The sequence below is a fragment of the Amphiura filiformis genome, unplaced genomic scaffold, assembly GCF_039555335.1.
Source record: "Amphiura filiformis unplaced genomic scaffold, Afil_fr2py scaffold_216, whole genome shotgun sequence".
Lineage (NCBI taxonomy): Eukaryota > Metazoa > Echinodermata > Ophiuroidea > Amphilepidida > Amphiuridae > Amphiura > Amphiura filiformis.
The window spans coordinates 4,324-31,066 of record NW_027305680.1 but is presented as its reverse complement, the minus strand read 5'-3'; the positions used below and the strand labels follow the sequence as shown (position 1 = coordinate 31,066).

Below are 26,743 nucleotides of genomic sequence, written 5' to 3'. Positions count from 1 at the left end.
TCAGCTCTATTTTTCTTCGGAGTTAACTTCCATGCAACTTATCTTATTATCTGTATTATTATAGACTACTATTTGTTTCCTAAATTATATGTACAATAACACACATATTAATACATACAGGTGAGAAGAGTATCTAACAGGAGTCTATGATCTAACATTTACCTTTATACAACAAATTTTAATATTTGACAGATACCATTAACATATTTACATCAGCTCTATTTTTCAAACGAGGTCACCATCAATGCAACATTATTATAGCCTAATTGGTCTATTTCCCCCCAAAATACAAGTATTGAACAGCACCAACAATTAATATACATTTTGGGTAAGCAGCTATACAGTTTTAACTAATTTCAATCACAATATTACTACCATATATTAACAAGATATATATTGAAACAAGAAAAGTTATCCAACTATGGTATTTCATCTGTCCATTGACAGCCTTGAAATTGAAAAACTTAATTACTCAATGAATCTCAAGTTCCATACTTCATAAAGTATTCCGTTTCTTTATTTGATCTCTTACTTTTCTGTTTATTTATTTCTTAAAATATTGCTAATTCTTCCCCTTTCTTTCTTTCTTTCTTTCTTTCTTTCTTTTCTTTCTTTCTTTCTTTCTTTCTTTCTTTCTTTCTTTCTTTCTTTCTTTCTTTCTTTCTTTCTTTCTTTCTTTCTTTCTTTCTTTCTTTCTTTCTTTCTTTCTTTCTTTCTTTCTTTCTTTCTTTCTTTCTTTCTCTCTACCCTTCCTTTATTCCTTTTTCACACTGGTGAAGTAGCGACTTCTTGGTTACCTAATGCGACAGAACGACTGACAGTTTTGGTAGCAACTTTTGACTGACTTGTTACATTTGGTGCATTTTGAGGAGCTGGATTTTGGTTGAGTGGTATTTGAACAGGAATATTGTTTCCAGCTTGTTTCTCTCTGCAGTTAGATATCACCTCAGCTATAGTGTACAGATACGGGTTAATAGCAGAATTGATAGGCAACACAAAGGTGACACACCAGGCATATACAGAAGGGGGCATTGTAATCACCCTCGTTTGTACCAGGATCCCGAGAATGATTATTGGAAACCAACAGCAGAAATCTGTGGCAACAATGGCAGAAACCTTCGTGGTAAGTCGAATCTGTTCCTTCATATCACTAGAACGTCCTGCACGTTTTGAAGACTTTCTGACAGCTCTCACTATCTCAATATAACAACCAAGTATAACAAGGTAACATACACAGTTCAAACCCAAGAACACTGCACTTGAAAAGTAAAGCCCATCAATCACAGTATCAAGTTCATTTATGGTACTTTCAATCCTAAAATCCCAATTATATGAAGTTTCAGCGGTATATGTTTTCGTCAAGGCAAGTGGAAGGCCAATACACACATGTGAGTTATCATAAAATTTAAAATTCCTTCCAGCTAAGACAGATGGGACAATGCCTAATAAGAATGAAAAAATCCAAATCAGTATTGTCAATGTTGTTACTGATTTTTGTGTGATTTTTGTGGTTGAAAATGGGAATCTAATGCATATATATCTATCAATACTGATAAGTGTTATCAAGAACACAGAGGCTTCACTGGAGATTATTGACAGTGCCCCTGCAATTCTGCAAGTTATGCTAGATCTCCAGTGTTCAGCAATCATTGGAAAATGCTCTCCAAAGTACAAATCGGCTGATGCAATAATTAACATGTAGATACCCATAAGAAAATCAGATATGGCAAGATTACTCAGCAGAACTGAGTTGACTTTATTTGTTGTGGTCCCTTTGTTTCGCCAGACTAGAACAAAGATATTTCCACAAAGCGCATTCAAACCAATAAGCCACATAACAACTACCAATGCCTTCTCAGAAAGCAACTGATCACATGTAAGATATGGGGATCTCATATCAGTTGCTGAACAAGATACATTACTGGGAACATAACACTCACAAACCTCATGTTGGCTAACAAACACTAGTGAACGTCTTTCAAGGGAAGAAAAACTATCATGAGTTATCAATGTCAATGGATTATTGAGGAGGTGTAATTCAACTGTTCTATTTTGAATCATATTACTTAATATTTCTTTTATTCTATTATATGACAAATCAGCATAGAGATCATTTGAACCCCTGAATATGTTAAAGTCTAATTGTGTTAAATTATTATTTTGGAGGTATACAAATCGTAGTTCCACTAAATCTTGAAACACGCCCTTATACAAGCTTTTCAATTGGTTTTGCCTTGCATCTAGGGTATGTAACTTAATCAAATCATCAAATACACCATAAGCCAATTCCACCAAACCATTCATTGAAATATCAAGGAATTCCAAGTTGCCTAAATTCACAAATGTTCCCGACACTAACCTGCCTATATTCATATGGCTAAGTCTAAGGTGTTCCAGCTCTGGCTTGTTATTTAATACTTTTGGCAACAATGTTACATTATTAGTTCCAATTTCAAAGTGAGTTAGTCCGTTTAAATTATTTATCATGTATAGAACCAGTGTCTCATTATCACCAGATGACAAATTTAAAAACAAAGAAAATTTTCTCAAATTGTTCAAGATCTGATACACTTCTTCTCGTAAATAAATATCGTTCAGCCTAGTATTGAATAAATAGAGCGATCTGAGTTTCTCTAATCCTACCAATAATACCAGGTCCAATTGCACTATATGATTGTGACTGATATCTAAATATTCCAAATTTGTCAAATTCTTAAATATATCATCTGGTAAACTGCCCAGCATATTGTTATGAAGATACAGATGTCTCAGTTCACTCAAACCTTGAAACACCCCTGCATTCAATTGGGTTATCTGATTCAGAGTGAGGGACAAACCTCTCAAATTGGTCAAACCTTGAAATAATCCCACTGATAATGTGCCCAACATATTGCTATCAAGATACAGACGTCCCAGTTCACTCAAACCTTTAAACACCCCTTTATTCAATAGGACTATATGATTCTGTTTGAGATACAAATCTTCCAAATTGGTCAAATCCTGAAACATCCCCCCTGGTAAAGTACCCAGCATATTTCTATTAAGATACAGACGTCTCAGTTCACTCAAACCTTTAAACACCCATTTATTCAATTGGATTATTTGATTCTGTGTGAGGTACAAAACTTCCAAATTTGCCAAATCCTGAAATATTCCTTCTGGTAAAGAACCCAGCATATTGCTATCAAGATACAGAATTTTCAGTTCACTCAAACCTTGGAACACCCCTTTATTCAATTGGATTATTTGATTCTCTTGGAGGTACAAGTCTTCCAAATTAGTCAAACTCTGAAATATCCCATCTGGTAAAGTTCCCAGCATATTGTAATAAAGATACAGACATCTCAGTTCACTCAAACCTAGAAACACCCCTTCATTCAATTGGGCTATCTGATTCCATCCAAGGTACAAAACTTCCAAATTGGTCAAACCCAGAAATATCCCCTCTGGTAAAGAACCCATCATATTGCTAGCAAGATACAGACGTTTCAGTTCACTCAAACCTTTAAACACCCCTTCATTTAATTGGACTATCTGATTCAATCTGAGGTCCAAATATTCCAAATCAGTCAAACCTTTAAATATCCCCTCTGGGAAAGTACCCAGCATATTGCCATAGAGATACAGATTTTTCAGTTTTCTCAAACCTTGAAACACTCCTTCAGTCAATTGGACTATTTGATTACGTTTAAGGTACAAATCTTCCAAATTGGTCAAATCTTGAAATATCCCCTTTGGTAAAGTTCCCAGAATATTTCTATCAAGATCCAGATATCTCAGTTCACTCAAACCTTGAAACACCCCTACATTCAATTGAGCTATTTGATTCTTTTGGAGGTACAAATTTTCCAAATCAGCCAAATCCTGAAATATCCCCACTGGTAAAGTTCTAAGCATATTGTCATCAAGATACAAACGTCTGAGTTTGAAAATCAAACCTTGAAACACATTTTCGTTCATTTGAGCTATTTGGTTCAAATTGAGGTACAAATCTTCCAAATTGGTCAAATCCTGAAATATTCCCTCTGGTAAAGTATTAAGTAAATTGCTATTAAGATACAGACGTCTCAGTTCACTCAAACCTTTAAACACCCCTTTATTCAAATTGACTATTTGATTCTCTTGGAAGTACAAATCTGTCAAATTGGTCATATCCTGAAATATCCGCTTTGGTAGAGTACCTAGCATATTGTTATCAAGATCCAGATATTGCAGTTCACTTAAACCTTGAAACACCCCTTCATGCAAATGGGTTATCTGATTCCCCAAGAGGCGCAAATCTTTTAAATTGATCAACTCCTGAAATATCCCCTTTGGTAAAGAACCCAGAATATTGTTATCAAGATCCAGATATCTCAGTTCACTCAAACCTTGAAACACCCCTTTATTCAATTGGGTTATCTGATTCCACCAGAGATGCATTTCTTCTAAATTGGCCAAATCCCGAAATAAACCGTTTGGTAAAGACCCCAGCATATTGTAATCAAGATACAGACTTCTTAATTTACTTAAACCATGAAACACACCTACACTCAATTGGGTTAATTGATTGCCACGGAGGGACAAATATTCCAATCTGTTCAAGTTCTGAAATATCCCCATTGTTAATGCACTCATCAAATTGTCATGTATTTCAATTAAATTGTTGTATGATAGATCTAAATAGATCACATCAGTTGGATAAACAAGCAAAACGCTGTGGTTCATGGACATATCGTGGTCATTACATTTATAAACTACTTCTCTAGAACCAAGTATTGTATCACAATTAGTTTCAAACTTAATTCTACACTTATTACCATCATCATACGATTCACACATAAGTTTGCTATTATACATTTGTACATTCTTACATATCGAACCTTGTCTTAATTCAACTTCAGTGATTTCTTGATCAAATTCTGTGCATCGTTGCCATGTACTTGCTGCTGGTCTTTCATTGACGGACAAGCTGACAAAGCCTTGCAGTGTTATTGTAACATTTTGTTCAGATATAATCAAATTACACTGTTCAGATAGATCATGAAAAGCTGCATACCTATATGGACATTCAACAATGTCCCCGATGAGTTCAATGTACAGAAATGACTGGTCAAGAGAGACATTCATTGGTCGATTTATCTGCAGTTGAATGTGAGTTCCTTGAGATACTGCTACTTGCAGGCTGCACAATTGATCAGGACTTCCTTTGAAGTGTGTCACATTTCCATCGGTATTCACAAAGCATGCACTGGTTTCATTAGTAGAAACTTCCCACAGAGGCTTCAGCAATAACTGGGCTGATACTTTCGGTATTTCATTGTTGTTCAATGATATGACTGTGATAAAAATAAGGAACTTTGAGAACTGGTGTAAAATGTTTGAAATGGCCATCGTCACAGTTGCCGGTACAAATATTTTCCACCGCGTATCTACGTCGTATTGCCTTGCTTTAGGATCTGGTCTACAAAAGTGACGGATTTTACTAGCTCATCAAGTAGCTCTCAAGACACTCTCTAGTACTTTTAAAATAGAGATTTAAGGTGCCAAAATAGGAGCATTTGATTGAGTAGATTGACACAATTTTATACCAAGCTGGCTCAGCTACAGCTGTTAATAGTATTTTATCCAATATGTCATATGTATGTCTGGTATAAAAGTTAGACAGGCTCTCCTAGCCTAATCTACAAATGAAGTCACATTGACCGTGTCCATACAAAACCATTTTCTTACTCAACAATTGCTGCTGGAGTGTTCGCGATAGAGGTAAATGTATCCAATATGTCATATGTATGTCTGGTATAAAAGTTAGACAGGCTCTCCTAGCCTAATCTACAAATGAAGTCACATTGACCGTGTCCATACAAAACCATTTTCTTACTCAACAATTGCTGCTGGAGTGTTCGCGATAGAGGTAAATGTAAAGAAACACCAAATGTATTAATTAACTTCAGTTCCACTGGAAGTTTTACTGGTACAAGAGTAATGTAGAATGCTTAATTCAGTGCCTGGGTTTCAACGATTCCCACATATTGGAGAGCAGTTGGAGAGCATACATTGTAACTCACAGTTAGTCGAGGCAATTTAGTGCATCATCGATAGAACTCCATTTATAAACTCAAGCAACTTCATGTTTCGTTATTAACTACAATCCAGAAAGCAAGAATGTTTTCCTAGAGACAAAATAGTCACAGCATTAAGCACGTTGATGCAGGTCAGCAAATACACACAACCTCTAGTCACTTTGTTAAACTACCAAGTTTCTATACACCATTCTCCTGCTACATGCTCCAATCCAAATCTACCACAAATGCCCGTAAAACGTACTTTTGCTCTCAGCTTTGGCTTGCGTGTTTTCATTAATACCACCATCAGTAAAACATGAATAAATCATTGAAATAATGAAATCTCTTTTTTTTACAGAAATGTTCTATCTTATATGCTCATTTCTAATATTGAAGCTGCTTTATTATGGATGGGAATTGGTTTGTTAAATATTCATTTCTAGATTAATGGTGCATTAGCGGTACATATTATAGTTATTAACATCAGCCTTGATTTAATAAGATGCAATTACTGGTTGTTTGCTGATTTTTTATTAGGACAGGGAAGTGTAGCCGAGTTTCTGAAAACTGGCCTTGAAAATATACAAAATTTACCCCAAAAAAAACCACCTGATAAATTGATCATATTGCGCGATAATGCATAATAGTTCATACACTGTAGTGTATTTAGTACTTGAAGAACTCGAAATCCCCAGAACTAAAAGGGGGTTAAGTCATAAAATCAATAATGAAAAATGGGTGTCAGTTTCTGCTACAAGGGGACTATCAATAGTTGTGATACATCCCAAGCCCTGTAGGCTGTAGTATTCCATCATCAAAGTGACCCCCATACCATCATGGGAGTAGGGGGATTAGGATGATGAGAACAAAATATGTCCAGTTTTGACAATGTAATGGAAAAGCACTTGGATCATTTGCATATTTTTGCAGTCATTTCTATCATCGTTATAATGTGTACACAATCACCCCGGGGGTCACCCCATTGTGGCCTGTACACCATCCGCGATAATGAAAACGCGTAAAAAGGGTCGTTTCTCGTGGGTAGGCAAGAAACGCGCGTATCGCGTTTAGGGTGTCAAAAACATGAAAAAAAAAAAAAAAAGGGTAGCAAAATTGCAATTTCTAAATACGCGGAAATAAAATTTAGGGTATGAAATTTGATGTTAAGAATGAAATCCCTGTTTAGGGTGTCGTTTTAGCCAAAGGTTAAATCCTTGTTTAGGGTGCTTTTCAAAAGTTGATTATCGCGGATGGTGTAAAGGTCACAATGGGAGTGACCCCCCCACCCCGGGACAATCACCCCATAATGTACTTTAGGTAAGAACACAACCACCCCCACACACACAATTGAAACAGTATCTACAATTTGTTTTATTCCTGGATTTTATTGTCATTATCACATATTTCCGCAGAAGTGCAATGTACTAACTTTTGATTAATAAAAATAGTACTTACAACCTGCACCATATTCAACCATTAACATGATTAATAATCAAACATCAGCTAATATACAAACCAAAGAGACATGAATTATGATAAGTGGTTTTAGATCACTGATTGAGTACTCCATATACTTCATGTCAATTAAATTTGGATCATTAATTGACTTTGGATTCAATACATTAAAAAATAAATATACCATCTTATAATAAGAAGTCAAGGCACTTAGAGAAACATGGTCCAATAAACATAAGATATCGATTGAAAGTACAAACATTACTTTAAACCTTCACTTGGATAGCTTCAGAGTTTCTTTAAAAATTCAAAAATTTCAGAATTGTACATTTTCATGACCATATTTGGAATCAGCATGAAAAAATGTATTAAAACGAGTACAAACAAGTCTAGTATTGGTTCAGTGGTTCTTGAGATAGCTCTTGATATGGCTAGCACGCAGAACATAATTTCATTCTCTGAAACATTCAGGACATGTTGCATTCAACATTCAAATACTAACTTTCAGTGTTGATATTACCTCTCTTGAGAACGCTTTGTTGTCCCGATTATAGCATTAACTCACTTGTCCAGATTTTTGAAGTTTACTATATTTACTTACAAATACTAACTTACTGTAACTAACTGAATATATTAATCAATTAAGTATTATTACAATTCAAAATTGAAACTTTGCATGTTATCTGTCAATTAGTAGAAAAATTTGAAATATATGGACTCAATTTACATGGATTTGCTTAAGTAAGGTTTATGATCGATTCATATTAAATGTCATTAACGGCTAAAAGGTCTTTGCTTTCAGCATTAAATTGTATTTCATTTGTACCATGATGCTCAAAATAAATGAAGCATGTATACATTTAAAACCAATATTACCTGGGAAAGATTGATAAGCATCCTTTTACCTTGAGTACTAAGTAGCTTCTTTGTCATGTTTTAATAGAATTAATCATTATTCCTACATCATGTTTGAGAATTGAGAGAATTGGGAGGAATAATAAGGCCAAAAATAAAAAATTTTGTCTCTGAGACCTGCGCGCATAGGATTGGATTGGCCTCATAGCTCTACCATAGACCCTATATAGGGTCTATCGGTCTACGCTATTTTTTTAAATGGACAAAACAACCAAATATCAATAATTTGAAAGGTGGCCCATGAATGTGTGCCAAACATTGCTTGCCCCCCATTCATAATCCATTCTTCAACATTCATAATCCATTTCTTTGAAATAAAAGACTTTCTAAAGCATGCAGAAATTTGCTACAAACTTTTAAATTAATGGGGCCTAAGCATTCAGGTAGCAACTGTCAAGAAAAATGACATTAATTTATTTTTTAACATCTTAAAATCCTAACAATTATCACTACTATCTTAGATATAAAAAACTAAGTTTATTACTTTGCAACCGATTATTTTATAATTGTTAAATCATCATTAATATATTCCCTGATATCATTAGAATACGCTGGCGAAGTTACGTAATAATCGGATTAACTACCATAGCAATAGGTGAAAACAATTTTTGAATTGTGGCATTCCACAAACAGTGTCACTAAAGTCCGAAAGAGTTCCAGTGTACAGCCTGCTTGGATCATTTGGTAATTGACCAGCCTGCTTGGATCATTTGGTAATTGACTCGTTTTGTGTATGCGGCACTAATACCATGCATGCAAGGCTTCAAAATTCAGCAGCATGAGTATGCTCACTTGCCTTCCATAGAACACTGTCATATACCAACATTAAAAAACAAAACAAAATGTAGGCACAGAAGTAGGTCAAGTTCGATAGCCAAAGTTTACCAATCCCAAGACCAATAGAAGTGATAAATCTGCAAAAACAACAGGGACCAATTTAGGTTTGAATGAATCTCAAGAAGTTGCAGTGAAAATCTCCAAAAGTCTCCCAATTGACCTACCAAGTTGCTTGACTGTTAACCCTGATGTAAGTCTGTGTGCATTAGAGCTCCCATTGAAAATGAACCCTGCACTAAACATAATGTGTCCAGTTTGTAAGTATCTTTTTTTGTTCAACGCATCAAGTGTCACTTATTATAATGGTACAAGCATTGGTATTACACTTCCATGTGTTTGGTAAGGAATCACTTCCTCAATATATTCTGTCTGCTGGCCCTGTAACAGAAAAAGAAATGAAAAAATATGCATAAATAACAGAAAAGGAACACATCTGAAACAAGGACCTCATAAGCAATTTCTAGTTACAGATTTGTTTAATGTCAAATAAAATTCAGTACTTTGTGAGTCCTCTATTTGCCAACAACCAACAATGAACTGAATGAAGTTCACCTGACCCCACTCAACCATTTCAAAACATTGTCTTGTTATTGTTTTTCTAAAAAACCTGTTCTTTTGATTTACAGGACTTCACAAACAATATGGAGATCAATAATAATACACAGTGCATACCATTGGCATAGACTTGAAAATGCAAGTTTCCTTTCAATGGTGGGTCAGTGTGGATGTTTTCATCACAGTTTCCTTAATTTTGACCCATTTTCAATGAACGAGGGCTCAAATTAATGAAAATATACTTGCAGTCATTTGATTTTCGAAACTGACTCTCACTTTGGCTGTGAGGTCATGAATCATGAACTGCTACCTTATTTATTGCACTCCTTGTAGATGTACCACAACCACACCCTCATTACATACACATCCATTGACATTAGAATACTGGTAAATGTGGCATTTAAAACAAATGACCTCTAAATCTAACCCCTATAATGAAAGACAGAGATAAAAAGACTAGTTCGCATCTGAAATTCTGACAACTAGACAGAAAATGCCGTACTGCGCAGGATGGCAACCAATCACGGTGCGCCTTTGCCCTGATGTCAGACACGAGTTAGTCTTTTTATCTCTGTCTCTCATTATAACCCTAACCCTGACTCTGACCCTAACCTCTAAACCCTAACCGTTGACCCTAATTAGCATATGGTGATGTTTCTGTCTTAAATACCACATCTACCAAATTACTTGCCTATTAGAGTAAGCTAGATATCACATCGTTGGCAGGTGCTAGCCTTCTTGACCAAACTCGGTTGAGAATTTCTCATATTGCGCTATATCGCCTTCTCCTACTGATGGCCGTGTTTTGGAGAGAGCCTGCTGCAAGTCTTCCTGTATGGTAATAAATTCAAATCAACAATGAGTGTCTTCATATTTGGGTCATAATTATTTGTGACCTTCTCTATGAAATAAGCGTAAAGTCACAAATTGGTAGTTTTGAGACCTCCTGGCTGCTGAGTTGATGTTCTTTTTTTGATGTACACATGTACAAGCCAGCAGTATGTCTTTTATGAATGCAGTTCCGTCTGATTTTGTAAGAATGGGTCACATATGGTTAGTGGCCAAAGTATATAGTTCTGCTAAATGATCACAACTTGGAATGCTGACCCTACAATCCGGATCACCACAAGAAAACAATTAAACTTCCACTGCATTTGTCAAAATACCTGCGCCTAAAGACTGTTACAAATATTCACTATTCCCAAGAACATTTGCTGAATGGAATAGATTATCACCCGATGTTTGGGAAGCACCATCTTTAGGAAATTTCATGTCAAAACTTCAGGCAGTAAATATTGTTGACGTCATCAAGGGGGCACATTTCAAATACTAAGCGTCGTCTGCTCAGTCGCGCCTGCATTTTACATCCCACGATTGAGGAGATTATGCAGTAATCACCAGAAGCAGAAGAAGCAATCAATGCCATACACATACACTCTTTTGATAGATACATTTTTCCAATATTTTTCCCATAGTAGGGATTCAATTGAAGACTCAAGAAATAAATGTTGCTTAAAAAGGACCACCCACTATTATTTCCACTTATAAATTTACTTGATACTCCAGGACAAACAAGAGTATATAAACTTTATACTTTACTTACAACTGTGATGGGTGCTGCTCTCAATTTTTCTTCTGGTACATCCATCCATGTCATAGGTATAGCGTTAGGATCCCCTGGTGAACAGGGCTCTAATAAATCATGTACAATCATGCCTGGATTGTGGGGATCCTCACCTGATACCTGTGTTGGGGTAAGAAAATGTTATGGTTAATTAACTTTTCATGTTTGCTTATATTGTAACAATAAAAGATGCAAGTATGATGTTCACTTGAACAGCATTAGGGATTTCAGTTTAGAGATTTTATAGTAAAGGAACTGGCAACACCTTTGGAATATATGTATGCTGACAGTGTTGACAAAGTTCAGTCTGGCTTCGGTCCCAATCAATACTTGGGTAGATTCCTCCTGAGTGTCTAAAGTGTGCAGGCCTTGCTGTTTGAGGCGAGCGATCGCTCTCTCTCGCCACCGCTCGCCCAAACTCAATTTCTAGCGAGCGATTTTCAACTCGCCAAAGACACTAAATATCACTCGCTGCAAATCGCCCAAAATTGAATCCAATATCAATTTACATGCAAGTTTTAGCACTTCAGTGTATCCTGTATCCGATCTACCGTAATAAGTTAGCCTTAAACCTGGATACGAAAGAAAGGTTGTGAAGCTTTGTGATCAGTGTGTAATATTGTTTCATATTATATGAATGATTTTCAGACCTAGCGAGTGATTCGATTAAAATGTAGAGTGATTCGACCACTCGCCTAGTATGCTAGCGAGTGACTGACCACTCGCCTTTAAAATCTAGACGGCAAGGCCTGGTGTGTGAACTACTTTGCTTCGAGCAAACTTCGAGCTCTAGTTCCTGGGCCTGAATGGCGGACCCAGTTTGTCATAATTATACAAAGTACACATACTACATTGGCAAGAAATTGTGAAGGAGCTCTAGCCCTGGACCAAAACAAGCATATTTAAAGCACAGTACTTTAAAAATGCTTTCTAAACAACATTCCAAAGTGTGACATTTGGAACGACCATAAAGTACCTTTAAAGTACAAATAAAGCACAATGACCAGAAAAGTACATTTAAAGCATACTGAAAAAAGCACATTTAAAGTACTGCACTTTAATTGTACTTTATACCAAATAAGCATATTTAAAGTACTGTGCTTTAAATATGCTTTAACAACATTCCAAAGTGCGACATTTGGAACGACGATAAAGTACCTTTGAAGTACAAATAAAGCACAATGACCAGAAAAGTACATTTAAAGCATACTGAAAAAAGCACATTTATCAGAGTAATGGTAACACAAGTATGTTCACATGCAAGCATACATTACCAGTAACCATCTCCTGTAATCAAGCCTGTATTTGTAAGTCAATTAAGTCCTTCATTTTATATAAATATGAACAGTTTTATACATCCATTGCAATATGCAACCTTAGCACAAGATGGTCGTTGGTATTTTTCAAATCTAGAAGAATAGTCATGTGACTTGTATATGTAAACATCACATGACCATGATGGCCACATTAAAATACATTTAAAGTACACTGAAAAGCACATTTTAAGTACTCTTACATTGCTAACAATATCGGGGAAAACCAATCCAGGTAAAGTATACATAAAGTACTGATAAAGTATATTTAAAGTACACACTGATGTTCAAAATTTGGTTAAGTCCAAAATAAGCACAATTAAAGTATACTCACTGACACTGGGAAAAACTAAGTCCAAATAAAGTATAGTTAAAGCACAAAAAATTTCCCATATTTATCAAAATATTCATGAAGTATAATTAAAGTCATATAAAGCACATTTAAAGTACCTTTAAAGTACACAGTTTTTCCAGGATATGAAAAATAAGCACATTTAAAGTACACTTTATATGTACTAATTAACAGAAAGTACAGTTAAAGTACCCATAAAGTACAGATAAAGTACATTTCTAATGTGCTTGATTTGGTCCAGGGCTTGATAAACAGACACTAGACTCACCCTTTTGAAGTGTGTGGCTACCTGTACTTTCCTGACAGGTACCATGCGAGCGTCTCTGACAGTGACATTGATATCAGCTCCAGAGTAGCCTGGGCTATTCTCTGCCAATTTCCTATGGTCTTTTTCTAGCAGAGTTGTCATTGTTTTGCCGATGCTTAATTTGAACAACTCTACACGAGCCTGTTCATCTGGCAGTGGTATATATATTCGACTCTCAAACCTGTGAATAAGATGCAGGATGAAAATAATAATGGGCTATTTCAGCTTTACCTGATGCATGACTTTGCATGATTCCAGTTGTCACATGTCTTTGTGAAAAATGGGCTATTCGAGTTGAAATCCATACACCCTTGACATAACCTTATAATCTCTTAGATTTCAAATTCAAGTAACCCCATTTGAAATTCACAACACTCCATGTGTGGAGGATTAAGTTCATAGATTTCAACTGATAGAGCCCAATATATTTTTGTTGCATATACCATACCTTGTTCCATGCAACTGTTTTTTTTTCTGTATTGAGCAGCAATGAGCTGTCTCACTTCATGTATACAATACTTTTCACTGGTCTAGGAAATGAAACAGGCCCATGCATGACCAAATTTTTTTTAAACACCCCCCCTAAACAAGTTTTACCCTACCAGCAAATTTAGCCCCATAATAAGGTAATTTAATATAGAATTTACCCCTAATGAGTTTTTGGCTAGTAAAAATGAAGAATGTGTACCCTTTTTGGACTCGTAATTATTTACCAAAAATTTGAAAAAGTACCCTAAACAAGTTGTTCAATTTCAGAAAACTACCATTATTCTTGAAAGTCAGTGTTTTTAGACCCTAAATGTGTCACACACGTAACTTGCCTTGCCTGAAAAAACACCCCTTTTTACTTCTTTTTTTTTTCACACATGCGTACAGACCATTTAGTGCCCCACCCCTCTAAGGGAACAGGCCGTTTTCTCATTAGATGCATTTACTTTGCTGATATACCTGCACCCTGGTCATCATGAAAAATGCCACTGCTTGAAGGGAGTTTGCACCTTTAAAACCCACTAAAGAGCAATTCTCAGTTCCCTCATTTGCAGACTTTTAACCTACCATATTCTATCTAGGGAGTTCTCTCCACTGATTTGGTTTTGTCCAACTTGGTGCAGAAGAAGATTAGAAGTATTCTTTCAAAAACATGAACAATTTCTTACTTAGATTTTAGAAATATAAGATGGGATAAGTAATATTCAGCCTGAACAAGACTACCATATACACTGGGCTTCAGAGAATGAACAAAATACAAAAAAAAATTTGTTCCCTTCAAGAGCGCTGACCAACATGTTGACACCTAAGCGGCCAATTAGATATTTGGTCTGTTGTTATGATTGTCAGACAATTGATTCAGCCAATCACAACCCACTTCTGTGTTTAAGCTGTGCATGCTCTCAAATGTAAACAACTGCTGTTCTTCTCTGCCAGAAACTGTAGACCAGGGGTCCGCAAATAGCGGCGTGAGTGCCATACTGCCATGAGCCACGAGTGGCGCGTGGCGCCGCTTAAATTTAAAAAAAAATTAATTAAAAAAATCAAATCAAATCAAACCCTTTGATCAAACTTTATCCATCAGGAATATCTCCAAATATTCCATTACATTTCACTACCTGGAGAGAATTGATCAAAAATTGAATTCCCTCCTGAGGTTGGTATCTGTCAATGAGTTGACCAGATCACAAGGATGTCATTATAGCTAGAGGCAGTATATAACACAAATGGGTCAATGAGTTACATAAATATAATCTTGTGTGGTATTTGGTTCCCAGGAAGTGAGTTTTGCCTGAGGCAATTTGTGGTTAAATGTTGATCCCTCACTACAAGAGTTATTACCGTCGATTTGGTTGAAAAAGGAGGTGAGACATGATCAAATCTCTCCAGGTAACAATACGTAATGCTACATTTCAACATTAAACAATGCGATTCCCATGTTATCTTTTTAAAGACAGGCTAAAATAGTACAAAATGTTGCACCAAATGGCGTCATTTGCACCTCAAATTTCACAAAATCGATAGCTTCACAGGGGGGACACTGCCCTCTGACTCCCTCCGCGGTGCTAAAGCACTGCGATGGCTGCTTTTCGCAGCCATTGAATGCGGTGCTTCAACAAATCTATTTGAGGAAGCCTGCTGTAGACCCTATCAAATACTATGTCATTGAAACATTCGTATCTCCACCAACATGAATTCAAGAGAACAATGCATCATACACATTCGAAATGATGACCTTATTGTCATTCAGAAATACTTTGAAGCCCGTTCCTAAAATATGGCTGCCATTCCAGTTGGTTTATTTGATAGGATCTATTATAGCCTGTTCTGTGGTCTATTTGGATTTTTGATGAATTCCCACACTGGCTCCCCCTCATGAATTTTAACTTGATTTTATTGAAGCATTTTGACATATTCCGAGTAGGCTGGAAAAATAAAAGTCTTCATGATCAATAAAATCATTATACAATTTACATAGTTTTGAAACTGACTTAAATTGGTCTCATGAAAAATTGTGAAATGATCAAGGAGAAGAACTCATTCATTTTTGCATCATATGGATTTTCCAATTCTTATTTACTAGTATTCTTCTTGCCTGTAAGGACAATTGGTTTAAGCTTACCTTCTACTGATAGCAGAGTCAACAACCCAAGGAATACTGGTTGCAGCTAGTACCAAACACTGGGCATTATCACTATTTAAACCTACAAATCGTAAGACATAGACACACATCATCAAATAATATATCTCACAATATATTTTAAATTCTGATAAATACTTATTATTATTATTACATAAAGTTGTGTTTCTTCTTTGCTTTCAATATAATCACACATACAGTACACACGTACACTGGTATACCAGTGTACGTGTGTACTGTATGTGTGATTCCGATGTGTGTACTCTTAAGTACCCACACAGGTACTGTAGAGTATCAATGTAGAAGGTAGATAGCAGCAATATGAATCTGGCAGTGTAATTTATAGTTAAATACACTGAAAATCAACATATTGTCTGTGCATCATGAACACCAGAATTTGAATGAATTTGTTTGAATAATATGTTAAATAGTATCCCAAAAGGTCTCACTTTAGGAAAAAAAAGGTCACATATGATTTGTTTGAGTGACAAACTGACAATGCTCAAACAGGACCCCGAAATCCACTTTGCTGGTCAAAGTCCATATATTAGATGTAAGTCTGTGTTTTTTCCCCAAAAGAAACCCCATTTTGGAAGTCCCAACCCCCCAATAAATCATGGCTATAGGCCTGGGTGCAAGTGATATTTTAGTAAAGCAATTCAGCTAACTTGACTTCACAAGTAAATTGGGAAAATTCATTTTAAGTCCACACTCCCACCGTGGAATATTTTAGAAATATCTTCCACAGGGGGAGTATGAAGTTTAAATGGAATTACAAAATTAATCAACTCTATTTGAAACTCACCTTCCCTCTGTGGAAGGTTCAGGTTGAATCTTTCTCAGAGGGTGTATGAAATTCAAATGGAGCTGCCTAATGTGTTTATTCCATTTGAAATCCATACTTCCAAAATCAACAAGTATAGCATGGATTTTAATTGGCATAGCCATTGTATGTATCATGAAACAATCAGAAAACACACTCTTAACATACCTTGCATTTGCTCTAGGAATTCTGCCTTTATACAACGGGCTGATTCACTCTCATCCTCGCCTCTTGAAGCAAACAGAAAGTCTACATCGTCAATGAAAATAATGGAAGGTTGTTTTTCTCTGGCAATCTCAAATAGAATCTTTACAAGTCTATTTGGATGATTAAAATACATTCATGTTACCGAAGATACTACTCCCAATTCCAGAAAAATAAAGCACTATTTTTTATTGTTTTGCCAAATGAAACATAGCTAAATCCTAATTGTTTAGTAAGTCAAATTATAATATTATTGCAATTTGAGGTAAATGGACCAAAAACATGCAATTTTTTCTTATAATTGTGGTCACAAAATTCTAAGACTTTTTCGGCACAAGAAGCATTCACAATCTTGAGTACAGGCTAAGAGTTAGCTCCTAATTTTAATATTTAATGTTATTTTGGATAATTGGATATGAAAAAGATTAGAACAAATGTATTTCCAAACATTAGAATTAAACTTGAAATTTGAAGTCTGTGTGCAGGTGTTTGGGCTTGATTGTCACAACATATGAAAAACTTATTTTTTCCAAAGATTATCTAATTAATCCAAAAAAATTAGTGCTGTATTCTTCTGGAATAGGGAATACATCATGCAGGCTTTGAGTTTTGAGAAGTGCGAGTGCACTCCTCCGCACTCCTTAATTGATCATAAGGAGTGCGATTTATCGCACTCCTTAATCTTAAAAGCTTACACTCGCACTTGTATGAGTGTGACAGTCACACTCATCATTCACAAAATAGTACTAATCACAAGTTTGAGGTATGCTATTTATCACACACCTCAATTTTTTTAAAACTCAGAGCCTGTTATTGTTAACATCCAGACATTGTTTTATTTTTGAGGAAAATAAGGGGAGATTTTGTTTGCCAATAAATATCATAATTTTTTCTGAAATTGTATAACTTTCATAAATTGTAAACCCAACAAACTTTAGTACCATGTCTATAATTTGGGAACTATTCATACCAACAATGTTTAAACACCATGCAGGTTCACTATCATGCCAGTTCTTACAGCTTCTTACCAAACCAAAATTTAATCCTAGAACTACAAAGGGGTTGTACCAACCCCTTAAAATTTTTTATCGTAGATCCATCCTTTGCGCTCATTTTAGTGATAAAAGTTTTACCCCAGCACCTTAGCACCTTACCCGGGGTAGGATCGACCATCAAAAATGACCGGGGGTTGGTGAGGCCCACAATTTTTTCATTTCGCTCTTGTAAAATTATTCCAAGCGCTACTGATTTTCTTCTTGTTAGTTAGGTTGAAATAGACATTACCTTTTATATTTAGGAGAAAATTCTGTGAAAATTGCATGTTCGTAGAATATATAGCCGAAAAATCAATTTTGCCTAAACTTTTGTACATAGCCAGAATTTCCCGAATTTGCATGGGCAACTTCACATTATGACACCATAGCGGCATTATGTGGGAAATGTTTGGACTTATTTTGGTATCACTGGATAGAGAAGATCCATAGCTATACATTGGTACCAACAAATATAATGATATACCGTAAAACCCCGTCTACAAGCATATAGAGTGCTTCTGATGAAAGCTACGTAAATCCATGCACCATTATGGAGTTTGAGCAAATAAATTACGGATCCAAGCATATATAAACAAGTATTATTTTAAGACCAGTCTATTGTATTGGTATATTTACGCTTGCTTCGAAATAATTTAGCTTTCAAAAAAAACACTATATATGCTTGTAGACAGGGTTTTACGGTATGACATTTATAATTGAAAATTATGGCTCAGTAGTTCTAGGGTTACTACAAATTGGCATTGAATTTCAATTGTTGTTCTCATCGCATAACTAGCAGCTTGCATCAGAATGTTTTATTTGATACAATTTTATTTGCCATGTTGCTTTCTACCTTTATGAAATATAATTTTCATAAACTTTTCAAGTTATTGTTTGTGACTTACTTTATTTTGCCACTTTCACCAAAATATCTGGGAACAAGGTCAGTTGCAGATACTGAAAGGAAACACCAGTTGTTGGCTTCTGTTGCAACAGCTTTGGCTAAGTAGGATTTGCCTGTACCAGGTGGCTAGATAGAAAGAAAATAAGTATTTGAAGGTAGGTGGTCAGATTTCCAAGATATTGTTTGTGACTTGCTTTATTTTTTCTCTTTCACCAAAATATCTGGGATCAGGTGCAGATATTGATAGAAAACACCAGTTGTTGGCCTCTGTTGCAACAGCTTTTGCTAAGTAGGATTTACCTGTACCAGGGGGCTAGATAGAGAAAGAAAATAAGTACTTACAGCCATATTGTAACATTTGCTGAGGATCCCCTCAATATTTTTGGAAATTCTGTTTTTTACAAGATTGTAATGTACGGTACTTACATATCCTGCAAAAATCAAGACTTTAGGTGCTGTAATTTTGTCAAAATCCAAGATTTTGAATAAAATGCAGGAGCCGTTGTTTAATTATTACGATGGATATATTAGTCAAACGCGCATGCGATGTTCATAACACAGTATGTACATGGTGTGCAGGACGGTGCACACATCAAAGGATAGTGCCGTAGCACGACCGACGGAGTGACATGCATTGGCGACATTGGTGTTGGTAGTAAATTCCAATTTTCTTTGCTGTCAATCAGACTAATATCTGTCAATAAAGGCTAGATAAGACAGTTATATGGAACAACAGTTTTGAAGTGGTCAAGTGCCCCTCTTACTCATGACTCTCTCTCTCATCATAATAATTAGATTTTACTAGGCAGGATAGGCCTACAACAAGTCTGAACTCAAATTGGATGTTACACTGGTCCATATTAATGTGACACTTAAAAAAAGCAAAGCACCTCACGAGTCTCTCTCCTCTCCCTCTCCCCTCGCTTTCTTCTCTAATTTTTCTGTCTCTCCCTCTCCCACTCACTTGTTCAAAGTGTTACTGGTTTCATAATTTTTGCACTTTCTTAATTTATTTTTTTTATTGGTTGTGGTATTTTACTCTCAAATTTGCAAACTTTATCAGTATGCAAGTTCGCGACTAAAGAAGAACTTTGAATTTGATGGACTTTTTTTGAGAACAAGGAGAAGGAGGAAACAATAAAATCAGGGAATCCAACAGTTGTTGATACTTTTAATGAACTTAGGAATACTAGCGGTGTTATGCAAGGTCGTAGAGCTGGAAATGGAGGTAAGCCTAATAAAACTTAAAACTGAACATAGACTATTTAAACCATTGTGGCAGAATCACATTGAGTGGTTGGAATACGATGAGTTGGCGCCTCAGTGTTTTCACTATTTGGGAGCAAAATTTGGGCGCCTAAATTTTTTAAGTTCGGAGCCATTGGCTCCTCAATCAGTACAGCACTAGTGTGTGTGCATGTGTGCAAATACATCCCAACACCTACTCACTCACACTTACCCCATACAATAAGACTCCCCTCCATGGTTTGCTCCTCCCTGTAACTAACTGTAGTGCTTCCTTGGCACCCTCTAGACCAGCCACATCTGACCATTTCACATTAGGTCTCTCTACAACTATTGCACCTGTTGTAGAATAAAAGTAATGTTACCCACATAAATAGTACTGGCTATGCCTGAACTACTTTGCTCTAACACAATAAAATGGCATAACTGACATTGATTATTTAAAAACAAGATTACTTTAAGGGGGTACTACACCCATGTGGTAAATTTGTGACTATTTTTGCATTTTTCTCAAAAAATAATTACACACTGGTAACAAAAGTTATGTATATTATTGGGGCAAGGAATCCAATTACTACACTGAAATTTCAGTGACTCAAGACAAGCGGTTCAGTATATATGACAGGAAACAAGGTACATCCTAGCGGTACCTTATTTCTGATCATAAATAACAAACCGCTTGTCTTGTGTCACTGAAATTTCAGTGTAGTAATTGGATTCCTTGCCCCTATAATATACATAACTTTTGTTACCACTGTGTTATTAGTTTTTGAGAAAAATGCAAAAATAGACACATATTTATCGAGGGGTGTAGTACCCCCTTAATGGTAGCTATGCCTTAATGTTTAAAAGAAATTACAATATGCAAAAATCTGGCCATCCTCCTAATTTGAGTGTGCCGTGCATTTATGTGAGCATATTCAACCAGTTAACACACACCTTTGTATGCTGATCAAAAGACTAAACTCCAGATGTCCACAAAAGGGGAAAAGACTTTTCACAGGGGCTGCCACTACCCCCCCCTTGGCTATGCCACTGAAAATAAAAGTTTTATAATGCGGCACATGGGCATGCAGCCATGATCACCAGTCCATACCAGAAACTCAACCGCCATAAATGATGTACTTGATGACTTACTTGATGTTGGCACAAAACTTACTTTGCAAATATGCTTTTAACTTTTTCTTCTCTGAATCTTCCTCGCTATCACTATTACTGTCTCCTCCCTTACCTCTCCTAGAAACATACAAAGATACAATATTTTACAATTAAAATCATTATTTACAGCCTTTTGCAAAGATCCTTCACAGTTTTTATCTGACCTCGTACGCTCACGTAAAATCAGTCCAGTGTACTGCCACACGATGCTACACACATTGATCGGTGAATGAGGTGTTGATGTGATGATGATGTGATTCAATTAGCCAATCAGAACCGACTTTATGTCTACGCCATAAACAGCGCCAATTCGAGGTCGGAGAAAACTTGGTTTGGATGTATCAGTGATCGGGCAGTGCATCTCTTACTATCCAGTTATCAGTGGTCATAGGACAAAATTTGCGAGGTAGGCAAAACTACAAGGTCGTTCAGTTGATCCACTACTAAAAATGCCTTCCCCCCATGCATAAAACGTGCAAAATTTTTGCAAATTTAATGCTGAAATGGGCCAAAATATGTGGCCTAAAACAGGCCATTAATGGAAGATGGACATTGTTTCTTTAAGGTTCTTGTCAATAAATAAAGTCACAAAGAGATGTAAAGTCTTAATATCAACACTTTCAGCGAAGCCTGCCAGTTTTCTACAGGTTCTATGGGTTTGGGCTTGCTAAAACCCAGGTACCCATGCATTACTGGAGGCAGCGAAGCTTGACTGAGCTCAGTGAACCATTTTGGCTGTCCTCCCTAACAGCTTAGGGACCGTTCACAAACACTTGTTAGGGGGGCCTGATGCAAAAAGGGGGGCCCTTAAATTTGTTGACCCTCTTAAGGGGGGGGCATGGAAAAATGACCACAAATTTTCCTGGGAAAATTGAGTTTATATGCTTTTCTATGGGGTTGACCCAAAATTTTCATGTCAAAAAGGGGGGGCCTGAAATTTTTGAGATCTCGAAAGGGGGCCCCGACAAATTTTTGCGATGAATTTTTTTTTGCATCAAGCCCCCCTAACAAGTGTTTGTGAACGGTCCCTTAACAAGTATCTTACCATTTGCTACAACTAGATTCTGAACTTTTGACAGGTTTCTCTTCACCACCTTCCTTCTTTGTATTTACATGTGTGTGCTGCTTCTCTGCTTGCTCCTGGTATGTCTGGCACTTGTCTTCTTTGGCATTTTCCGAAGGTGTTTCATCTACATGTAGAATAAATCAATGAATGACCATTATTCCAAAATGGCCAATGTTTGTTGTATGCTAAATTTGGGAAAAGAATTAGAAGCAGAATTTATTTCAGCACATTACTAGTATTTTGTTGCAATGGTACCAATATTGATGCTGCAGCGCACAATTAAATGAAAGTAACCAGATTTGAAAGTTGCATACACGTGACTTTACCATTTTTTCACCCTGATGTGGCAGTGACATCAGTGTGCATTTCATTGGGCACACGTCACTGCCACATCCATATAGGGTATAATCTTCTTCCACGGTAAACCAAACAGCTTCCGTGGTAAACCTTGTAGCGCCATCACTTGATGAAAGTACGTTATTAGTAGGCGTGAGTTAAAAGCTATCTTGGCTAGAACTATTGCGACTGTAGGGGTGAGCTTGCCTACAGGTAAAAAAAATACTCGTGGCGGTTATATTACACGTCTAGTTTAGGGTAATGGGGGTGGAAAGGAGGGTAGGCCTACTACGGGATGTGCGACAGATTCGGGGTGCATTTTGGTTTGCCCTCAATTTCATGAAAATTTGGTTTAAGAAAGATTGTTTTTATTTATTTTTTTAAAAATTAATTTGTTTCCCAAATTTTTATCGGAAAGTGTGCCATTTTTTTATTGTTACCATGGCGTGCGATAATAAATAGGCCTATTAATATAATTTTTAAATGCTATTTTATTATTTTGTTATTAATTGAAAATCTAAAATAGTATAAAATCGTATATGATGCCTTAAATTAAAGTTTAAAACGTTCTTCCAATATTATTAACTATTATTAAATAATTCCTAACATCTCGGACAACACGCCCCCCTCCCCCAACACACACACCCCCACACCCCTACACCAACAACCACATGCCAAGTCTTGGCAAAAGTCTACCTTGCACATTGTGCACCCGCTAAAATACACTACCCTATTACGAGCAATGGAATAGCCCGTCAATCATGCACAGTGGTTGCTCCTGGAAGGAAGATTATACCCGATGTGACGCGGTTGCTCATGGAAGACAAGAAGGATTATACCCCTTTTCGCCACATCAGGGTGACATCAGGGCACTCAAGTATGATAGTGTATGCATGCGTGACCAAATTTTTTTGAATCACCCCCTAAACCGCCCGCCTGGTAGAGTAGTTCAGGGGAGATGATATATAATACATTGATCACGTACATCGATGTACTATCTAGAAAAATTATCAAATTCGTGTACATCGTGGAACATAGGCCTACTCTTTGCGTGGCTGTGCGTAGTAAGCAGTTGTACGCAGATAGCCTCGCTAATATGGACGCGTAGAGTAGCGTTGTGCGTGCGTGTAGTTAGCATGATTAGTCGCGGAGTAACAAGCGTAGTTGAATGTTCCACGATGTACACAAATTTAATATTTTTTCTATATAGTCTTTAGCAGTACATACAATCAGAGAAGATGATAAAAGAGGAGGTCGCTCGCTGCTCACATATCAAATAAATAATGTGTGCATCCGCCTATTGATGGAAACAATGATCTAATCCGATTGATCAACTAATACGATAAGTGGCTTTGCGAGTCAAGACTGTATAGCTCTAAACGGCGCATGCCCGGATATCAATTTGTTACGTCAGTTGACCGAGAAATATAATTTCTGTATTGTTTGGCATGACCGGCTGCTAAGTTTGACCCGAGATCCCTGTGAAAAAGACCATCTTTTTGGATCCAAATAGCATTTTTGGACACGTTTGGACACAAAACGGGAGTATATGGAGAAACTGACACGAGTTTGAATTACTGATTACCAGGGGCGTAGCCAGACCTCTTTGCCAGGGTGGGCAAGGCTCCAAAATTTTCCCCCAAGTTAATAAATAAATAGAGCGAAGCGACAACTGGCGTGGGGTCCAGGGGCCCGCTTTAGGGCCCTTAGGGATCTGGGCCAAGCCCCTGAAGCTCATGGGTTTTGGGCATTTTTATACTATGAGGAGAAGCCTCCTTGCATAAATTTGTAACGTTTTTATGTGAAAATTTTGCCATGTAAAAATGTAAAGTTTTGATTTTAGAATTATCTGAAAAGGCCCGCTTTAGGGTCCCTGGTGGGGTCCAGGGCGAAGCCCTGAAGCTCATGGGTTTTGGGCATTTTTATACGATGAGGAGAAGCCTCCTTGCATACATTCGTAACGTTTTTATGTGAAAATTTTGCCATGTAAAAATGTAAAGTTTTGATTTTAGAATTATCTGAAAAGGCCCGCTTTAGGGTCCCTGGTGGGGGTTCAGGGGGCGAAGCCCCCGGAAGCTCATGGGTTTTGGGCATTTTTATACGATGAGGAGAAGCCTCCTTGCATACATTTGTAACGTTTTTATGTGAAAATTTTGCCATGTAAAAAATGTAAAGTTTTGTTTTACAATGTAAGAACAATACAATATTGATATTCTTGAGTTGATTTAACAAATTGTTACATTCACTATTACATTCACTTAAATTATTCCCCCCTTCTCCCCTTCGTTCTCTTTCCTTCTTCTTTACATTCTTCAATTTCTTCCCCTTTCTCTCATTTCTTCCCCCTTCCATTAAATTACTTTCCAATTACTTCCCCTTTATGTTCCTAAGTTTCCATTCTTTCTCTTTTCGTCTTCTTCATATTCTTCAATTTCTTCCCCTTTGTCTAATTCCTTTCCCCTTACATTACACTCACTTAAATTACTACCCCTCAAATCACGTCCTTAAATTCCCTGTCCTTCTTCATATTTTTCAATTTCTTCCCCTTTCTTACACTCCTTCCCCCTGTGCATGAATTGCTTCCCCACAATAAACATGCAAGTTGTTTTTTTCCTCTTTCGTTCCCCTTTCCCTATTCCTTCCCTCATCCCTCTTAGGTTTCCCTTTTGTTTTTTCATTTCCCTCTTTTTTAAAAAATTTATTCAGGTTTCCTCTCTGTTGCTTTTCCTTCCCTCTTGACCCTTTCTTTCCCCATTCCCTCTTCCCCTTCTTTCTTTTTTCCTTTCTTTTTTCTTCTTTCCTTTCTTTTCCCCTTCTTTTCCCTTTTCTTTTCCCCTTTCCTTTCTCTTTTTTTCCCTTCTCGCTCCAAAATTTCCCCCCAGATTTTTCCAGGGTGGGCGAGCCGCCCACCCTGCCCACCCCTAGCTACGCCACTGCTGATTACACTAGTTTTAAGTTTCCGTAAACTGCCGCAAATATTCAAATGGTTATCATTTAAATTTCTTTTCCTTTGACCTTATATTAATTTTACTGGAAAATTAATTATGCTTGATCTTCCATAACTTAACAAAACTTTTGATTTTTTTAATGGGAGTTGCGATATATATAATGCTTTTTCACTCGTTTAAAAATCATGGTCACCCTGGTTAGTATTATTTTTTTAAAGAAAAAACATGATTCTGACTGCTAAATTGGTAATTAAACGATGTACTTCCGTGTGTGGAATATTTTCTCCACTAAGAGAACTACCGAATCAGTCGAAAGCGTGTGGCGGATGAACAGATCACCACAAAGAAAGTTTCAAGTAGTGTTTTAAGTACCCCAAACAAAGAAAAGTGAATGGAGGTTAACTGTGGGTAATCGGATTATATGTTCGAGCGATCTCCTCTTTTCTCATCTTCTCTGATACAATGTACATCATGTACCATGCAAATTTCCGAGTGTCGCCCGCCTGGTAGAGTAGTTCGGGGAGATGCTATATAATTTACATTGATCATGCACATCGATGTACTATTTTAGCAGTACATAAAATGGACATCATGTACGTATATATCATGTATACATATTATAAGTTGCATGATGATCGAGTTTGTAACTCATGCATGCCACTTATATACATGACTCAGATTTCCCCTACCCTTGACCTTGTTACTGTCCTCCATTACTATGATTACTTCACCTTCTTTTTCTTCAGCCAGATCAGTCATTTCAGCAATTTGGGTCAGGTCAACGTTGATTTTTGTCAACAATTTCGTTACATGATCACGATGAAGATCTCTCATGCAGGTATAGCATGCATCATGTTGTTTATTTCCTGGCCTGTTTGTTTTCCTTCCTATTCACAGCTCGTCACCATTCACCAAGCTTCAGAATTTGAAAAAGGAAGTCGGACGAATTGATTTCTTCTTAAAATTTGGAAGCTCCAGCATAATTTTTATTTTC

The 26,743-nt window shown here is 36.6% G+C and overlaps 1 protein-coding gene across 1 annotated transcript; it reads right to left on the bottom strand.

The window, feature by feature from the left end:
- Window positions 1-10,502: 10,502 nt before the first annotated feature.
- LOC140145322 (vacuolar protein sorting-associated protein 4B-like) lies at window positions 10,503-26,508 on the bottom strand. The gene is given in 10 exon segments (XM_072167082.1): window positions 10,503-10,637; window positions 11,410-11,550; window positions 13,364-13,583; window positions 16,014-16,095; window positions 17,023-17,171; window positions 18,998-19,122; window positions 20,456-20,580; window positions 21,401-21,474; window positions 22,445-22,589; window positions 26,439-26,508. Coding segments are annotated over 10 exon segments (1,233 nt in total). The 3' UTR covers window positions 10,503-10,535.
- Window positions 26,509-26,743: the final 235 nt, after the last annotated feature.